The sequence below is a fragment of the Durio zibethinus genome, chromosome 5, assembly GCF_047325235.1.
Source record: "Durio zibethinus cultivar Kanyao isolate XHJ-2024 chromosome 5, ASM4732523v1, whole genome shotgun sequence".
Taxonomy (NCBI): Eukaryota; Viridiplantae; Streptophyta; class Magnoliopsida; order Malvales; family Malvaceae; genus Durio; species Durio zibethinus.
The window spans coordinates 2,507,854-2,526,227 of record NC_143166.1 but is presented as its reverse complement, the minus strand read 5'-3'; the positions used below and the strand labels follow the sequence as shown (position 1 = coordinate 2,526,227).

Sequence of the window (18,374 nt, the reverse complement as noted above, 5' to 3'; positions counted from 1 at the left end):
ATATAAATATTTAAAAATATCATTATATAAATATATATAATTAAAAAATTAATTAAAAAATTATTTTTATATAATCGGGTCGGGTTTGCCTAAAACCCGACCCCGACCCGACCCCAACTTTGTATTCATGCTACCCGACCCGACATCCGATTTTCAAAAAAAAAAACTGACCCTAAAAAATCGGGTCGGATCGAAACCCGTCGGGTACGGATTTTTTTGCCTTCTCTATGTATAATACATTACTTTTGTAGTCTTAAATTTATAGAATAATTATGTAGTGACAATTATGATTAAATTGATATTTTTTTAATTTTGAAATGGATATAATAAGTGATAAAGATAATATTAAAATTATTGCATTTATTTAAAATATAAATTTCATAATTAGAGTTCAAATGAATATAATCATTTTAATGGTTTTATTATTTAAAATTTTAAAATTATTTTTTTTTATTTTCAAAAATTTATATAAAGGTGCTTGAATTTTTAATATTTTACGTAAATTTTTTAAATTAAGATAAAAAGTATTATTAAAAGATTTAGATAAACTTAATATTTGTAATTTTTAAATACAATTATTTAATAAACAACTAAAATTATTTATTAAAAAAATAAAATATATATTTCTTATTTTTAAATTTAGAAAATATATTTTTAAACTGATTTGATTTTCAATTATAATTTGAATAATTTTGATATTTAAATAAATTTAAATTTATTTAAGTTCTAATTAAAAGAAACTATCTTATTATTTTAAAAAATTATTTTACGTTTTATTTAAAATAATTATTCATATAAGCACCTATATGACAAATTTATTTATGTATGTTGTTATAATATATATATATATATATATATTAGATTTTGAGTTTTGACATTAAAAAGTACTATTATTAGTTAAATGAAAGGTTTAATTTGTGTTAAAAAAACTATTTATAATATTATATAATTAAAATTTAATCATATGAGTATTTATATATATTTTTTAAATGCAAGAAGAAATTATAATGAATAAAGATGGGTAGTTTTTTATTTTAAGGGTTTTTTATTAAAAAATAAAAGACATGAATATTCCTAAAATTGTTTTTTTGTTATATATTTTTTTATTTTTAAATAAATTTTGAAGTAAAATTGTTTCACATGATTTATGACATAAATTCAATAAAACACTTTATAATTAGTCTAGACAAGTAATAATAATAATATTGGGCCTCAACTTTAAAAATTGGTAACACATAACAAATTAAAAATAATAATAAATAATATAGTAATATATAACAAAAATAATGATAAACAAAAAACAATATATAAAAAAGTAAATTATTTTATTTATAGAAAAATAAATGAAAAAAAAAAGTAAATAAAAACATTCCATAGAACTAATAAATGAATTGTAGCTTAATGGGATTTTAATTTTAAAATTTTATTAAACTTTTAGATATCGATTAATTGATTATCACAAAAGATATAAACAAAAAAAAAAATTGAGATAAGAGTTGAATTCAACCTTAATAAATTTCCTTTTTTTAGGGACATTAATAAATATTTTAAGTTAAATCTTAAATTAGATCAAATTTAATCTTATTAAAATTTACTTTTTCAAATAAATGGATAAATCATTTAATTTAAATTTTAAGTTTTATTTAATATTAATATTATTTAGAGATAAGCCTAAATATGAATCTCAATCGATCCATTTACAATATTAAACTTGTTACTTTTGTCTTAAAATGATAACAATTCGAATAAGATTTAATTTAATTCGATTTTTTTATATATTACATAATATTATAAAAATTTAAAATTTGATATAGATTCAAACTAAACCTTAATTGGATGTGAACCAAACTGAATTAAGATTTATTGATTCAATTTAATTTATCAGTTTTAAAATTTTTATATTATTTTAATATAAAAATTTAATATATTTAAATAAAATTTGATATAAAAATATTATTTTTGTTTTATTAAAATTTAAAAAATATATAAATTAAAAATACATATAATTCAGTTTGATTTTTTATATTTTAATCCAATATTTAATCTAAATTTAATATGTACATTTAATAACAAAAATTAATTTTAATTTAATAAAAAAATTACAAATTTGAATAATTTTTTATTTATTTGATTTTTTTTCTCTTTTGACTATTTGAAGAATGAGGCCCAGCCCAAAAGACCCCTCCCTATCCTCTGCTCGCTCCGAACATCACAGCTCACGGCGACAACAAAGGTCAACAGACAAACAGCTTCAGAGAAAGCCATGAACGCTAATCTCCTCAAAATCCAACACCAACTTTTGCTTTTCCGAATTTCCCAAACTACCCTTCCCCGCCTTCCTCCCTCCACTCACCTCTTTCAGAAACTACCCTTCCAATCATCTTCACTTTCCTTCGCTAAACCCGCCCAATGCTTCAAATTTTCAAGCCTTTCCAAAGTCGAAACACCGGTTTATTTTGAAGAAAGAGAAGGACCCAACAATGGGTCGTCGGTGGAATTTGAAGACTTGGCACCAAACGGTCTCATTTACAGGAAGACGCTGAGATTGGTGGAGTGTTCCATGTTTGCTGCTGTTACTGGACTCATCTATTTCTTGAGCAATTCCCTCGCAATTGAGGTTTCTTCTGTTTCATCTTTTGAATTACTATGTTTTGAGCAATGTGTTTATTTTCATCAGTTGCTAGAAAACTGCCTTTGAAAGTAGAGGGTTTAAGGGTTACTATTGTCCCAGGGCAACTGTAAATGCTTAGAATTTGAGATTTCTATGAAGGGTTTTCAAGTTTAAACTTAAAGCATGCAATGGGGTTTATAAGATAGGGAAAGATTATATTTTACTTGGTATCACATATGTTTTTCTTTTGATTTCTTCATTTCTTTCTGATGGGTCATTTTTAGAAAGTGAAAACTCTCATTGCAGTACTATGAACTCTATGTAGTTGGTTTCTTGGAACAGCTGTTAGTATGTTACATGCCATGTTTATTGACTATTGCTATACATGTTTCTAACTAGGATTGGTTTTTGCCGACAGAACTACTTTGGGTGTTTCTTTTCATTGCCAATAGTGATCTCCTCTATACGATGGGGTGTTGCATGTGGAAGGAAACAATTGGTTTGTAACTTATCTGAAGATCTAATTCGAAAGTTATCAGTTGTCTAATTATTGAGATGGTCTTTCATCTTGGCAGGTGGCGACAGTTATGTTATTGTTTGTCTTGTCTGGCCCTGTAAAAGCCCTAAACTATTTGGTGAGCTGAATCTAAACTGACCTCAACTTATTTTGCTTCACCTGAGTTATGATTAAGACACTAAAATATTGCCAATTACAACTCAGATGTAAAAATTAGGATTTTGTGTTCTCTCTACTTCTTTTTCAGCTATATAGTGAATGTGTGCATGTTTTGCTAATTGTGCTTGGGGTTTTTGGTAGAATAGCCTTACAAGTTGTGATGATTTTGCTGTAAGTACAAAAGTCTGATGTGCTTTTGTCATATTTAACTCATGTTAAGCGTATGTTTCGTTTGCAGCTTTTAATTGAATGACCAAGTAAGTCAAATACCTTTTAAATAAATTTACAAAAGCATTTAGGAAATCCAACCAGTTCAGAACAAATATTTAATTAGGGTTGAGTCAATATGGTAGTCCTCTCCTGCACTCTAATGCCAATATTATTCTTTTTCCATTGGTGGAGGTCGGCTGTGTTTGTGATGTGTTCATTTTTTTTGCCTAAGTTGCAATGCATTAGTGGGAATGGAAATTTACATTTATTTCTGTAAGTGGAACGAGGATAATTGACTGAACTGTTTCCATATTTTGCCCGTGCAGCTTACGCATGGAATACTTGGTTTTACAATGGGTGCTTTATGGAGGTAACTAGTAGTGTTTGCCCATGTATATGTTTGTTAAAGCTTTTCATATAAGAAATTGAGTGCTTGCCCTATGTAGTTTGTTGCAGCTTTCATATAAGAAATGTATCTGAACAACATTCAATATGGTTTTACAGTATGTATGATGAATGCCTCTTATGTTATGAAGTATATTAAAAGAGAAAAAAGAATTTCCAGTCTCTCACACATTGAAATCAATTAATAACCAGTTTCTCGGTCTATCTTGTTTTATGTTTTCTCAGGCTGGGAGCTGATTGGAGTGTCTCGATTTTCTTGTGCACAATTGTAGTTTTTTCTCCCTTACGTTCATTCTTTCTCATTAGAAGCAATGGAATCCTCTCTTCTATCCTAAACTGCTGTGGTTGACAATTTTTAAAATTGTAGGCTCGATCAATGGGTGCAATGGGCTATGTCTTCACAACTTCTTTCTTAATAAGAGAAAACATACTGGCTTTGGTAGTTCTTTATCCTTTTTATATCTTTAACCTTTATACTTTGGTATTGGAAGTTAACTTGCATAATTCTTCCAAATGCTCACAGATCACTATAAACATTCATGCTTCTCTGATGTACATTTTTGCTGCCATGGGCATCAATTTGATTCCGTCTATGAACTTCATATATTTCTTATTTGGGATTTTGGTACATTTGACCTACCTTTATGCCCTCTTAATTTCTTTTTTTTTTTTTTTTGATGGGTGCTTGAAGACTTATTGTTATTATGCTATTTCGACAGGTTTTGCTTAATAGTGCCTCCTTTGTGTTTTTGCTGCATCTCTTGTATTCGGTGTTCCTTACCAGAATGGGAATGAAGACTTCATTGAGATTGCCAAGATGGTTGGAGAAGGCTATATGATGGTAACTTTAGCTGCCTGCTGTTTTTAATTTATGTAAATTGCATACTTTTCCATTCCTACAGCCCTTTCATATAAGCAGAAAAAAAAAAGGAGGGGGGATGCTTAGGTAATTGATATTTGATCGGTATCCCTATAATGGTCATCATACTTGTTAACTGTAATTAATTGGCAACTAGCATCCTCATTATATTCATCGGTTACACTTAGGAGATGACATTGTGATTTGATTTGTATATCTTGACGGTTATTTGTGGCTCGTGCTAAAAATGGTGAATGGAATTCTAATTTTAATTTAGTTTTCATCTTTTCTTGTTTGTATGCAAAATCCTTCCCCTTAGAAGCAAAATGTATGTCTTGTCTAGTACACTAGGTAGTCCTTCACAGTGGAAAGAAAAACTTGACAATTTGACTAGCATCTGTAAAAAGTATTAGAGCTGGCCATATTCATTGAAAACCGGATTTTTTATTTGTAAATATTCACTGGATATGTTATATTTTATGTTTGGTGCATAGAATGATTAGTAAAATAGCATGATAACCATCTATCATGTTTGATTTGTATCTAAAAAGTGATATAGGATTGTAAGAAGAATTAATCATGCTCTTGGTATCGGATGATTCAATTAATCTTAAAAAATGGAGAGGATTATTTGTAATCTATGTAATTAAACTTATTTGTCCTATTATACCCTAAAAAATTATATCAATATTTTAAATAATATAAAATTTGAGGAAGGATGATTTGACTAGTAAATAAAATCGTATCCTAATCTTTGCATATATCAAACACCAGATAAAATTATATTATTTAATTTAATTATATTCACAATATCATTTCTATTATAGGGTCAAATTATAGGTCCAAACCAAAAAGATGAAGAAATAGTAGTAGAAGCAAAAGTGTTAAGAGCTGGCCACTTGCAAAAAGCAAATTCCTTTTTGATAAAATTCTAATGAGATTTGTGTTTGGGAATGACTGAAAATAGATGCCTTCCAAAAAAAACTCTGAAATTTTTTATCATTACTGGCTTTATGGTCACGTTTGATGCATAGGATAATGAATAGAATAGGGTAATAATCATTTTATATTATATTTGATTTGTATCTGAAGAAAATGATAGGATTATAAGGAGGACTAATCATCTTCTTGCTCTAAGATAATTCAATCCTCCCAAAGTAGAGAGGATTATTTTTAATCTATGAGATTTCACTTACATGTCTTATTATATCTTTCAAAATTATATTAATAATTTAAATTATATAAACTTTGAGAAAGGATAATTTTGATTAATAAATAAATTATCTTATCCTAATCGTTACACACATCAAATGCAAGATAGAATGACATTATTTAATCTAATCTTATTCATAATATCATCTTATCCTATCCTATCATAATCTTATATACAAAATGTATCTTATATATCTTGAATTATTATTATTTTTTTATTTTGATTTTTCCTGCATGTGCTTCCACATTGACAAAAGCTTCTTTTGCTATCTCTTTCAGCATATTGTTGCTAAATTTCATTGAATTTTTATCCACTTAAAAAGTTGTTATTCAACTCTATTGATGTGAAAAGTGAAAGTGCAAGAGATAGGGGGACCTTAATTCGGTTCAACTGTTTAAAAGTTGGTCTACGAAGGTACACTAACACTATGGCTGAAAAGAACAAAGAAAAAATGAAGGGGACCAAGCATGGTGAAGGAGGAATATTGAAAGCTTTTTGGAGTGGGGGTGTCATGTTAAAAGGTCTGATGTCCCTTGGATTCAATTTCCTGAGAATTAAGGATTTTGGAGTGGGGTGCGAGTTAAGAGGTCTGATGATTCGCATATTTGATTTTGTGAGAGTTATAAGGATCTTTAGGGCTATAACACACTAGATGAACGGTTGGTAAATAAATTTGATTTTTATTTATTGTTGAATTTAATAAACAATTATGAACGATATTTTAGAGTTTATTAATTAAACAAATGGATCATGAGTATAATAAAATTTATTTTTATTTGATTTATTTACATGCGTAATGTAATGCGTTTGATAATCATCAGATCCAATTTTTATTTGTTTATATTTATTTATAAAAAGTAAAAGGATAAAAAAAAACCTAAACTAAAATTCAATCACATTAAAGGTTTTATCGGTTTTTTTTCAATTAATTAAATTTTTAAATATTTATTTTCAAAGTTTAAGTTTTTGTTGGAGGAAAAATATTTATTTATTTTTTTAATTGATGAATAAAAATAAAATGTTTTGGGGTTTAATTCGATGAAAATGTAATTAATTTGAAATAAAATATTTAGAATTCGAATAATTGTAATAAAATGTTAATGGTTAAATGATTATTAAATTTTTATGTAAATATTTTTTTTATTTTTTTATTTAAAAAAATTTTAATCAATAATTATAAATACTATTTTAAAATTTTTTAATTAAATAAACAAATTATGAACATAATATTATTTATTAATGATTAATTGATATATACTTCTGAAAATTTCATGGACGTGAGTAAAGCAGGTGAATTTATTAGAATTGTACGGTCATTCTCATTTTCCCGTATTAAAATTTCGTTAAAGTTTCATTTAGGTAAGTGATAAAATTAATTACGTTAAGATTAAAAACAATAATAAAATTTATTATAATTATAATTTAAAAAATTTTAATAAAAATTTTATAATAATTTAATTTTATTAAAATTAATATTTAAATTTAATTTAAAATATAATAAATTTAATCATATCGCATAAAAAATATAATTAAATACAAATGGCCACTAAATAAAATATTGATGCGATGAAATACAAATGGTTACTAAATAAAATCTTCCTTTTTTCCTCTTCTTACCGAAATCTCTTGAAAATGCAAAGAATTGCCGGTTAAGGTTGGGAGACAGGAGCACATTGATCGGTGTGCAAAGTTAACGTGCAAAATTTACAAATACATTCATTCAGTAATTTGCATTGGACAAAGAGATACAGAGATGCCTTCAACAACCCCAAGAAGGATCAGGCTTCAATAACATAATTCGACCTCTCTTTTGCTTTGTTAATGGCGGTTTTTTTAGTGAATCAAACGTGTTCAAAATGTTAACCCTGTTTCAACCGAAGTGACCTGTTCCCATCAATGCCCCGCCTGCCAAGGTATTTCTTTTACTTACTTTTCATAATTCGACTACCCTTTTTTGGCGCGTTCAAATGTTAAACTTGATTCCACGAAAGTGACCTATTCTTTATGAGATTTAATAATTTAAAATTTGATATGTAATATAAAATAAATATAATATAAATAAAAAATATAAAAATAATATAATTAAAATTTTTAATAATTATTATATATAAATTTAATAAAAATATTTTATATTTTTATATTTGTTTAATTTTTTATAAAATATAATATAATTATATAAAATTTAATATTTTATATGATATAAATACACAAATTATTTCTTTAATTATGAACTTATATTTTTTATTTAATTTTTTTATATTGAGAGAAGCTTGAAGAATCATTTGTCCATTTCCAAACAAACAAAAATCCAACCCACTTGCCTTGAAAACAAAATAGGTAAACCTGAAAGCAAATTGAAAATTGCAGTCATAATAAATTGATGAACTGCTTTTGTTGACTATTTTAGGAATTGATGTTAAAGGTAGTTTAAGAATAAGCAAAAGGTAAAAGGTAGTTTAAGAATAAGCAAAAGGTAACACAAGGAATATGCTTTGACGTAACCAATGTTAAGGTTTGATGAGAAATTCCTCTCTCTATTTTCTTTTTTGTATGTACGAAAGAGTTAAAAAGATGAATATAATTATCATTTTCATTTGGAAATAAAAACAAAATTTAAATTTAAATTTTAATTTAAATGATTTATATAATTATTTTTAAAAAATAATATTTAAAATTTGAAAATTTTTTTAAATTTAATAATTTAAAATATAATACAATAACATAATATAAATGTAATATAAAAATAATACAATTTGAAATTTTATGTTTTCATATTAATATAAATTATAATATGTAAATTTTATATAAAATATGATATAAATATATAAAATTTAATATTTTATATGATATAAATACATAAATTAACAAATTTAATTTTTTTATTATTTTAATTGCTCACTTTTATATCTTAATAATTAGTTTTACCACTATATATGAGTAAGATAGTCCATTAAACAAATCAGAAAAAGATGCTGCGTGCTTTAGCATATGATTCCCCAATATAAAAGGAGGGTTTTTTTTTTTATTCCATTTAATAAAGTGATAATAAAAAAATTTATTAGTATTATAGCCTTCGAATCATTCAAGATTTTAGCTTGCACTTTGTTTTTATTTATTGTTAGTAAATTTTTTATTTTATAAATAAAATTAAAAGGTTATTACATTTATTTTTTTTATAATTATTTTATAATTTTTTATTATATCGCAAGAAATATATTTTATTTTTGCTCGCGAAATTAAATTTAAATGCATCAAAATTAATATGAAAGTATATTTTTAAAATAATTTGATAAGTCTAAATTATTTTTAAAATACTCAAAATTTTATAAAAAATTATAAATATTGAGATAAAAATTTAAATTAGTTTTGTGATAAGAGCAAATTCTAGGTAGTATTTGATTTCAAAAAATAGAATTATTTTTTATTTTTTAAAAAATAAAAAAATAAATTAAAATGTATTTGACAATTGAAAATAAAAATAAATTTTTAAAAAATAAAAATGAAAATGAATTAAAATATATAAAAAAATTTCAATTGTGAAAATAAACAATGTACATTAATTTTTTATTTGTGTTTTGTAAGTTATCATACTTGAATAACTTTTAACGTCGTTAATTAATAAATATATATTATATTTATAATTAGATAACTAGCAATTTTATTAAATATTTTATTTATTTATTTTTACATTTTTAAAAAATAATTTTTATTTTTGTTTACTAAATATATTTTTTAAAAACCAAAAATAAAAACTCTTTTATAAGAAATAAAAATTAAAAATTAAAAAAAAAAACCATCTAAACCAAACAGAGGCTTATATTGTCCCAAAAATTAAAAAAAAAAAGAGGAAAATAAAAATACCCTTTGATTCGCTTTTTTGTTATTAATTAATTAATTAATTTATAATTGTAGCATGAAAACTTTCATTTGACAGGTCTATTGTTGCTTCGTTTGTTTGAAAGGCGGGAGAGGAAATAAAGAAACTTCGTTGTTTTTTGGCTTTACTTGATCTGATTTGAGACGCTTTTGCAAATCAAATCGCTCGCTTGATAGCTGATTCAATCAGGTATAAACAAAACTTTCCTTTTGTTTTTCCCCATTTTCTCATCGTTTTTCTCATTACTTGTTCTGTTTTTATTGATTCCTTTTTAAGTCCCAGATCTGATATGATTTTAAGTTTATGATCATTTTGTTCCTTATTTTTCAATTTAAAATCCATTTGTTCAGGATCTATGCTAACCCATCTCTGTATATCTCCGTTTTTTTATTTATGATTTGTTAAGCCTTTAGTTAGTGGAAAACCAAATTTTTATGCAGACTCTGTATCCGAAATTCATGGAATCTTATAAATTTAACTTTTGGTTCAAAAGTGAATCTTTTTGGTGAAAAATAAACATGGGTTTTTGTGTTTTTCTTGTTTTTAGACATTTTTATCAATAACCAATTGCTTGAATGGCTGAAATCACATAAAATTTCTGTTCAGTTTTAGCAGGTGTCAGCAGTTTTGTGATAAGGAAGAATGGGGTATATAGGGGCACATGGTGTAGCTGCTTTGCAAAGATACAAATACAGCGGTGTGGATCACTCTTACCTTGCTAAATATGTATTACAACCCTTTTGGAGCCGCTTTGTCAACTTCTTTCCACTTTGGATGCCGTAAGTTCTTCAGTTTTTTTTTTTTTTTTTTGTTTTAAATATATATGGTTGATTTTGTTAGCTTTTTGGGTCTTGTTATTTGTTTTAAAGAAGTGATTCTATCTACACCTGTATGAAGGTTACGACTTCATACTTGTATATGCAGTTGCATTGTGTTGTTTGATATGGTACTAAGCTTAGAGGAAGGGAATGAAATTGTCTTTATGTGAAAGTTTAAGTTTTTAACACTATATCATGCTTCAATTGAGCTTTAAGTATTTGCCCTTTTCAATATTTGCTGGCACTAATGTATATATGTTTCTATATGTGTTTGCCTCCGGCTTGGTGTTTTCTCCAGACCGAACATGGTATGTAATGCTTACTACTTTTAAATTGCGATTTTTACTGTACATACAAACTTGCACATGCACATACATGTATCCACGGAGTTTATATGCATGTATTAACTTTCTTACTTGATTACTAATTTGTTATGCTTTTGTTTCTTAAGATAACACTTACAGGATTTATGTTCTTGGTTATATCAGCGCTGCTTGGCTATGTGAGTGGGGAACTCTCTCTCTCCTTATTTTCTTCAATGTTATATTTATTTTGATTTCTGATCACTTCTGGAATTTTTAGTATTATACTGATTTTCTGCAAATTTTATTTCATTAAATCACTGCATCATTTTGGAAAAACTCTTATGTTAATCAATGAACATCTTTCAACTTTCAGATTTAAGAAGATTGGAATGTGTGGTCTATCTTTTGTAGTCTCTATTCTAGCCATTTCCTCATGTGTGATTGGATTGGATGTTTCTTGTATTTGATTTGGTCAATAAACTGAACTTCATTTCTGGAATCTGATAGTTTTTGTAATCATGGTGTTTCTTTTTTGACATTGGAATCTGTTGAATGAATTAGCTAAAATAAAGATTTTTAAGGCTATGGTGATTGGAAGTTGTATTGTATGTAAATAATATTAAAGGGATGAGGAAGGTATTGGACCATAAATTTTCTTTCTTTTTCTCATGCATGTGCAATTTAGTGTAGAAATAAATTTCGTTTCTTCCAAGGGTAGGTTCTGTATTTGATACTCAACTGGTGTTGCCTAGCCTGTCTGTTTTTATTAATGTAGTTCTCATGGGTAGATATATATTTCAGCAAGCATTTTGGTCATTGTATGATGGTGTCTTGGAAGGCTTAGGAGAATGATACTTGTTGTTCTGCTGTTATCTTTCCATTCAGTTTTTTATTTGTGTTGCTGTTTCAGATTTATTCCCCTCACTTGGATTCACCCCCACCAAGATGGGTTCATTTTGCCCATGGGTTGCTTCTATTTTTATATCAGGTTTATACCTCCTTCTTGCTGGCATTGTATTCAAAATTCTTTCTTCTTCTTATTCCCTTGGTGTGTTTGGGGAGTTGGATGAGTATGTGAATGTTTTACTTTTATTTTTAGTATGGTTTCTTTTTGATGTATTTGTAATTACCTGCTAGACTTTTGATGCTGTTGATGGGAAGCAAGCCAGACGAACAAGCTCCTCTAGTCCACTTGGAGAACTCTTTGACCATGGTAATTTCCCTTTATAATGTCTTTTCTCCATCCTTTTCTATTTACAATAGAACAAATTCTGATGGAATAATTATTTTGGCGGGCGTGAAATATTACAGGTTGTGATGCGCTTGCATGTGCGGTATGTATTTGACTTGCTACATTACATAACAATGGCTAATCAAATTCCTCCATTATACAAGATTGGTTGTTTTTACAGTTTGAAACCATGGCCTTTGGGAGCACTGCCATGTGTGGAAGGGACTCTTTCTGGTTCTGGGTAATTTCAGCTGTTCCATTTTATGGAGCTACATGGGAACAGTAAGTAATCCAAAGTGTTCTTTGTTTTTGTCTTTTGTTTCCCTTTAAGAAACCTTACCATACATTGTGCAATTCTTCAACAACTTGTTTTATCATATGAAGGCTTTATAAATTTTGTTTCCAAATTGCTCTTTTTCTCGCAAACTTCTCCACTTTTGGTTAGGTAATTGGGTTGAAAATTTTTTTTGATAATTTCATGATGTGTTTGAGGTATTCTAAGTACACTCTTTGATATGTATTTCTCTTGTATGTCTCCATCTTTGCTACATAAATTTTAGAAGGGCCTTTTAGTTTCTATTGTAGTTGTTGTTGCAAACGGTTAAAGGTTCTGTTAACAGAGCTGATACTTCTGTTGTTTTTCAATTTTTGGCAGCTATTTTACCAATTCACTGATCCTTCCTGTAGTTAATGGGCCAACCGAGGGTCTTGCACTGATATATACAATGCACTTTTTGACAGCATTTTTGGGTATGTTTCCTCACTTGATGTGTTACTTGTACCTTTGACAACATGTACTGCAAAAGCTTTGTTTTACTGTGTCACACATCAGCATTTATTGTATATTTTCTTTTCTGTTCTTTTTTTTTGCTTTTCTAATTGTAGTATCTTTTTTTTTTCCGTTCAAGGTGCCCAATGGTGGGTTCAGCAATTTGGAAAGTCCATACGCTTGTTCAGTTGGGTACCTTTTATAAATGGTAAGTTATTTTATTTTTTTTGAAATTGAACAATTATCAGTTAATGTCTTTATTAGTTGACGCTGCAAAAATACTGTAATTGCAATATATGCGACATCTTAGTGACATTTTAGTAGTTATTACAAGAAAAAGTATTAACATAAATAAGCAATATGAAATTATATGATATGATGACTTTAATTTAAAATTGTCTTTCTTACTTTTGCTTGATTATGATCGACAGCCATTTGAATTGTCACACTTCTTCATATTTTTTTAAAATTTTTTGCAATGTTAAATTACAAACATATCCTTAACTTCAACAAGTCCCCCCTCCAAAAAAGTAGTGGATGAAATAAGGTAGTGTGCTATTGTTGTATCAATGTTGTCCTATTGTTAGGAAAGATGGCCGTCTATGTTTGGGAAAAATGCAAATGGAGAATTCATGCTAGCTATATTAATATCACTGATAACAGGTAAATCAGCATAGATGGAAATGATTTGGACATAAATAATTCAAACGTTCTAATAACTCTGATCATTGTGGTAGTATTGGAGCTTTCAAAGACAATTTTATGATGGATTCGCTAGAATCAACTTCCTCAATATGTGATGGCCACCGTATGCTATTTTGATTCTTCTTTCAATACCTCATCTTGGTGTTGCTTCTGTTTCAGCGCTGTTCCTTTTCCAAAATCTTGTGCTATTATTTTTCTTTATCACTTGCTACTTGATGTATCAGGTATTTCCAAGTATTTCTCTTTAGGTTGCCAAAATCTACTTGTAAATGGTGGATTGCATTTTTAAATCATTAGCTGCTAATGATGTTTTCTATATAGGGATCTGATGTTTGATTAGTTATTTTTATTTATCATTCTTTTGTCTTAAGAAATGTAAGTCAAGCTTAGCAAACTATTCTTGCTCTGTTATTGTTGTTATTATTTTTCATGTTGTCCTTGGACTTTTTGGATCCCATTGGCTTGTTTGTTGCCTTTTCATTCGTTTCTTTAACTATTGTTATTGCTTGTTTACCTTTTCTTCCTTTTTTGGCTTTAGAAATTCCAACATACAGAGCTGTGCTGTATTTGATGATAGCATTTGCTGTTATACCTACAATTGGTTACAAGTAAGTGGTTAGCCACATCCCAAATGGTTACAATGTTGTTCAGGGTTTCCTGGTGAAGCTTCTCATACTTTCTTTTTGGCATTCATGTAGTCTTACTCTAGAGCTGTGGATTATTAGGATCAGTTGCTTTGATGTTTTGTTGAACATTGTCTACTTTATCTTTTTGCCAGTTTTAGTCTGATGTTACCTCCTACTTTCTTTTGGGCATTCTTGTAGCCTTACACTAGAACTTTGGATTATGGTGCTGAGTTACATGATCTAATTGCATGTTATCATCAATGACCTTTTTTTTCATCACATAGCCTTGAAAATCCAAATATTTGATGACTGCCAAGAGATTTTAGCTTCCCAGGGCCATTTGGAAAACAATGGCCAATGTTTCTATGCATGAGACCGACTTGTGTCAGTCAAGGGTTCTTTATTTTATTGATACTGCAGCTCTTTGGTTAATGTCAGCATAAGCTTCTCTGATGTTCTTTTATGGTTTCTTTTGTAGTATAAAAAATGTCCATAAGGTTGTTCAGGCACGAAAAGGAAGCATGTTACTGGCATTAGCAATGGTAATTCCGTAACTTATTATGTATTTCTTTCTTCCTTCCATGTGTACTGAAATGCTTAAAAGATGTTTTATGTTCTTTCTTGTCAGCTTTATCCTTTTGCTGTACTTATGGGAGGAGTGCTTATTTGGTAAATTGAACCTGTCTATTTTTCTTTTAGCAATGTTGGCTTTTTTTTGTGCATATTGGCCTTACTTGGACTTAATTCCTTTTTCTTTCAATGTGAAGGGATTATCTGTCGCCTTCTGATATTATGGCAAATTACCCACATTTAGTTATACTGGGAACTGGACTTGCATTTGGGTTCCTTGTGGTAAGGTTTACTTGTTTGTTTATTGGAATCTTCTAATACTTCTCAATTCTTATTTTATTTTTGAATAAAAAGCAAGTTGACATCCACTAGTTTAAATTCTTTAGTGTCTCGTATGTCCTCTTTGTGACTGTTGTCGGTATCTATAAGTGAAACTGGTGACAATGATTCTAATATGTTTACAACACTACTACCTTTGTAGATAATTTGCCTTCTTAAAAGAAGAGACAGTTCCTTGCTTGCTTGTATGCCTTGGGCTTGGATACTTAAAATAAACCAATGCTATTTATTTTACCTTTTTGTTCGAGAGTGAATATTTTGTAACCATCAACTTTTTGTGATTTTAATATGGGATGCTGTTGAATCCTTGGAAAGTTCTTTCTATTTCCTTCTTTCTGTCTTTCTTGCTCTCTCCCTCCTCGCTCACATATCTTTTCTTTTAATAATTTCTATATGCAAGTCATTGATATTTTTTATATGATTATGTACTGTTTTTATGTGTTCATCATCTCAAGGTGCTTTAATGATTTTCTTTGTCTGGCATACATCTACGAACTTTTACACACCCAATGAAAATTTTCAGTCATTTATTTTGAACCTTTTTTCTGCTCCTGCAAGCTTGTGGATGAGGGGTGTTATTATGAACTCTGGCGTCAATCTTGGGGCTTTACTCCCTATTTCTCCCTTTATAAGCTTTGAACGGTTTCAGATTTTTCTTTCAGTTAATCATTATTTATCCATGTGTTTTAAGTGTTATGTATATGACTTCTTCATTTCTTTTTCCACCTCCAAAACTTTTATATTGTCTTCTAAATATGTGGCTCGTATTATGGCTGTTTCTGTGGCTTTAGGGTTTTACTTTGGCTGAATCGCACTTAAAATCATTTATTGAACGCTGCTAAGGTGGAAAGACAAATTCCTATTAACATGGTTGATGAGGGAAACTTTTTTTGACAGGGACGGATGATTTTGGCTCACTTGTGTGATGAACCCAAGGGACTGAAAACTAACATGTGCATGGTATGTAGCATTCCTATGTGAATCAATATATTCTGATAAAATCAATGTGGGTAGAGGCTTAACAGAGCTGAGCTTAGAGAAGCTTAGCCTTGGCTTCTAAAATATTTAATCAAGCTCCAGCAGATCTGACAGATTTGTCAAGGTTGGCTTGAGCTTGAATGATCTTCATGATAGATTAAACTCTGCTAAGGTTGAAAAAATCTACTTGTTAAATAAGGATCCTACCTAAACTTTTACCTCATTATTATGATCTTTATTTAAACTAGATAATATAGTTAAATAATATCTACTATATTGAACTTTTGGTTGAGCTTCATTATGTTCCATGTTTAGCATTACAAGCTAAGCCGGCCTTACTTTAAGCGTGATTTTGGCTTTTTTTATAAACAAACTTGAGTTGAGTGAATCCTGAATTTAGATGAAGGGGGAGCAGCTTGTCACTCTTGCACTTTTATCCTCAATTGCTTTTGGAGTTGAATAAATTAGTACCATCGAATTTTATCTCTTCAAAAAAAAAAATACTGCTTTACTTCTTATTTCTGATTGCATGGATAGGGATCTATATTTGTACTTAATTACAGGAGCAGGAACAGTTATTCTTGTCTTAAAGGGGAAAAGAATTTCTTTTTAATCTTTAACTACATTTTGATGGACTTGATAACATGGTTTTACAAAATGGTTAACTCTTCTACGTATGCTTTGTTTTCAGTCACTCCTGTATCTTCCATTGGCAATCGCAAATACTCTTACAGCTAGGCTGAATGATGGGTATGTGTGTTAGATTTTGCTTTCTGACCTGATATAGTTCATGCTGTTTTCACTGTTGTTCTCAGGGAAATGAATGCTAATTGTTGTTTTTCCCTCTTTTTCTCCAGCGTTCCTTTAGTTGATGAGTTATGGGTTCTTCTCGGTTACTGTGTGTTCACCGGTATGACTGCTGCCTTTCTTAGTCATTTAAGTTAGGATGTAAACAAGTATGGTATTCTGTGAAACTTCGTTCCTACATCTATTAAATCAATTTAATTTTGAACAAGCTCTGTAGTTGAGAATGAGATCTTTTTACTTTTTAAATATTAGTTTGTATAATAAGTTAGCATCTTTATCTCTCTGTCAGTTCATTGCTCTGCTCTATTGTTTTTACCCGTATGCTGTTATATTTTGCCTGATATCTCTCTTTTGGTCAAACAGCATCACTCTATTTACACTTTGCCACATCAGTTGTTCATGAAATTACGACAGCTTTGGGAATTTATTGCTTCAGGTAAGGAAGTTTTACTGCCCATCAATGTTATTTTCGAGATGGAACCTTGTACATTGCAATTTATCATGCAGTGATTTGAATCGAATCATAAGTATGCATGCCCCTCACGAAACAACAGTTTAAGGTTCCCAAATTGTAGGAAATATTATTTCTTAGCTTAGATTAAATTAATCGTGAGCTACTTGGGTTAAATTAACTCCTTTAACTTGTTTGTTTAAGGTTGTATGAACTGATATTTGGGAAAATCTTCTTTTCCTTTCCCGGAAACTTGCCTCAGTTTACTGAGATTCATCTTGGACATGTTGCTCCGCTTGATCCTAGTTTTTACCTCGTACATTGCAATTTACCTGTAAAATTTTCATCTTGTGTGCTTTGCCTTTTCTAGACCAGCATTTCTAACCATCATCCCTTGGCTAAAATGACAGGATAACCAGGAAAGAGGCTTGAACATCGATGATGGTTATCCCGGGTACGTTTTCTCCTGATTCCTAACCATCATTGTTGAGATTGCCATAGCTTTGGTTTTAACATACAGGATGGAGTTCAAGTTGGATTACACATTCTGACTTGTTTTCCGGAATCATCTATTGTGCATGCAGGTTTCCTCGATGGGGAATCGGTTTACAACTTTTGTTCCGCCGGAAGGTTGGTAGCACTGCCGAAATGATTCAATATTTGGCAAATTTTTCGTGATATATGCATTGATGACTGGTCTACATCTAGTTGCAGAGCCAAAACATTGCAGCTCATCAACAATGTTATAATTGTTTTGTTCAGATTGAGAATAGATAAGGAAAATTTAGGTATGCAAGCTCTTTTCATCTATGACTTAATGTAAGAATAATTCATTTTCTGGTGGATATCTAGAATCAAAGTTTTGAAGCATATATTAGACTTGGTTGCAGAGTGAGCTGTCTGTCTGGCTCGTGAATAAATTTG

The 18,374-nt window shown here is 29.0% G+C and overlaps 2 protein-coding genes across 10 annotated transcripts; both read left to right on the top strand.

The window, feature by feature from the left end:
• Positions 1-2,170: 2,170 nt before the first annotated feature.
• LOC111282105 (uncharacterized) lies at positions 2,171-6,758 on the top strand. Of its 3 annotated transcripts, none has more exons than XM_089760565.1 (9): positions 2,171-2,617; positions 3,030-3,110; positions 3,187-3,246; positions 3,824-3,867; positions 4,128-4,170; positions 4,270-4,341; positions 4,426-4,527; positions 4,622-4,743; positions 6,389-6,758. In XM_089760565.1, exons 1-8 carry the CDS (start codon positions 2,264-2,266, stop codon positions 4,739-4,741), a joined length of 876 nt encoding a protein of 291 aa, XP_089616691.1. In that variant the 5' UTR covers positions 2,171-2,263; the 3' UTR covers positions 4,742-4,743; positions 6,389-6,758. The 3 variants fall into 3 exon arrangements, with proteins under 3 accessions (XP_089616691.1, XP_089616690.1, XP_022725791.2); XM_089760564.1 differs by having other exon boundaries at positions 6,376-6,758; XM_022870056.2 differs by having other exon boundaries at positions 6,253-6,390.
• A 3,060-nt stretch (positions 6,759-9,818) lies between these two features.
• On the top strand, positions 9,819-18,320 carry LOC111281872 (choline/ethanolaminephosphotransferase 1). 7 transcript variants are annotated; one of them, XR_002689169.2, is made up of 21 exons: positions 9,901-10,040; positions 10,458-10,630; positions 10,968-10,977; positions 11,121-11,171; positions 11,885-11,962; positions 12,112-12,187; positions 12,286-12,308; positions 12,387-12,487; positions 12,861-12,955; positions 13,114-13,182; positions 14,218-14,287; positions 14,784-14,847; positions 14,934-14,974; positions 15,073-15,157; positions 16,112-16,174; positions 16,884-16,942; positions 17,050-17,102; positions 17,363-17,435; positions 17,861-17,904; positions 18,035-18,080; positions 18,159-18,320. XR_002689169.2 is itself a non-coding variant. In XM_022869635.2 (20 exons), the coding sequence occupies exons 2-19, from the start codon at positions 10,494-10,496 to the stop codon at positions 17,880-17,882; spliced, it is 1,170 nt and encodes a 389-aa protein (XP_022725370.1). In that variant the 5' UTR covers positions 9,901-10,040; positions 10,458-10,493; the 3' UTR covers positions 17,883-17,904; positions 18,035-18,320. The 7 variants fall into 7 exon arrangements, 5 of the variants coding, with proteins under 5 accessions (XP_022725370.1, XP_089616685.1, XP_022725371.1 ...); XR_016342075.1 differs by lacking the exon at positions 10,968-10,977 and having other exon boundaries at positions 9,819-10,040; XM_022869635.2 differs by having other exon boundaries at positions 18,035-18,320.
• The last annotated feature ends 54 nt before the right edge of the window (positions 18,321-18,374 follow it).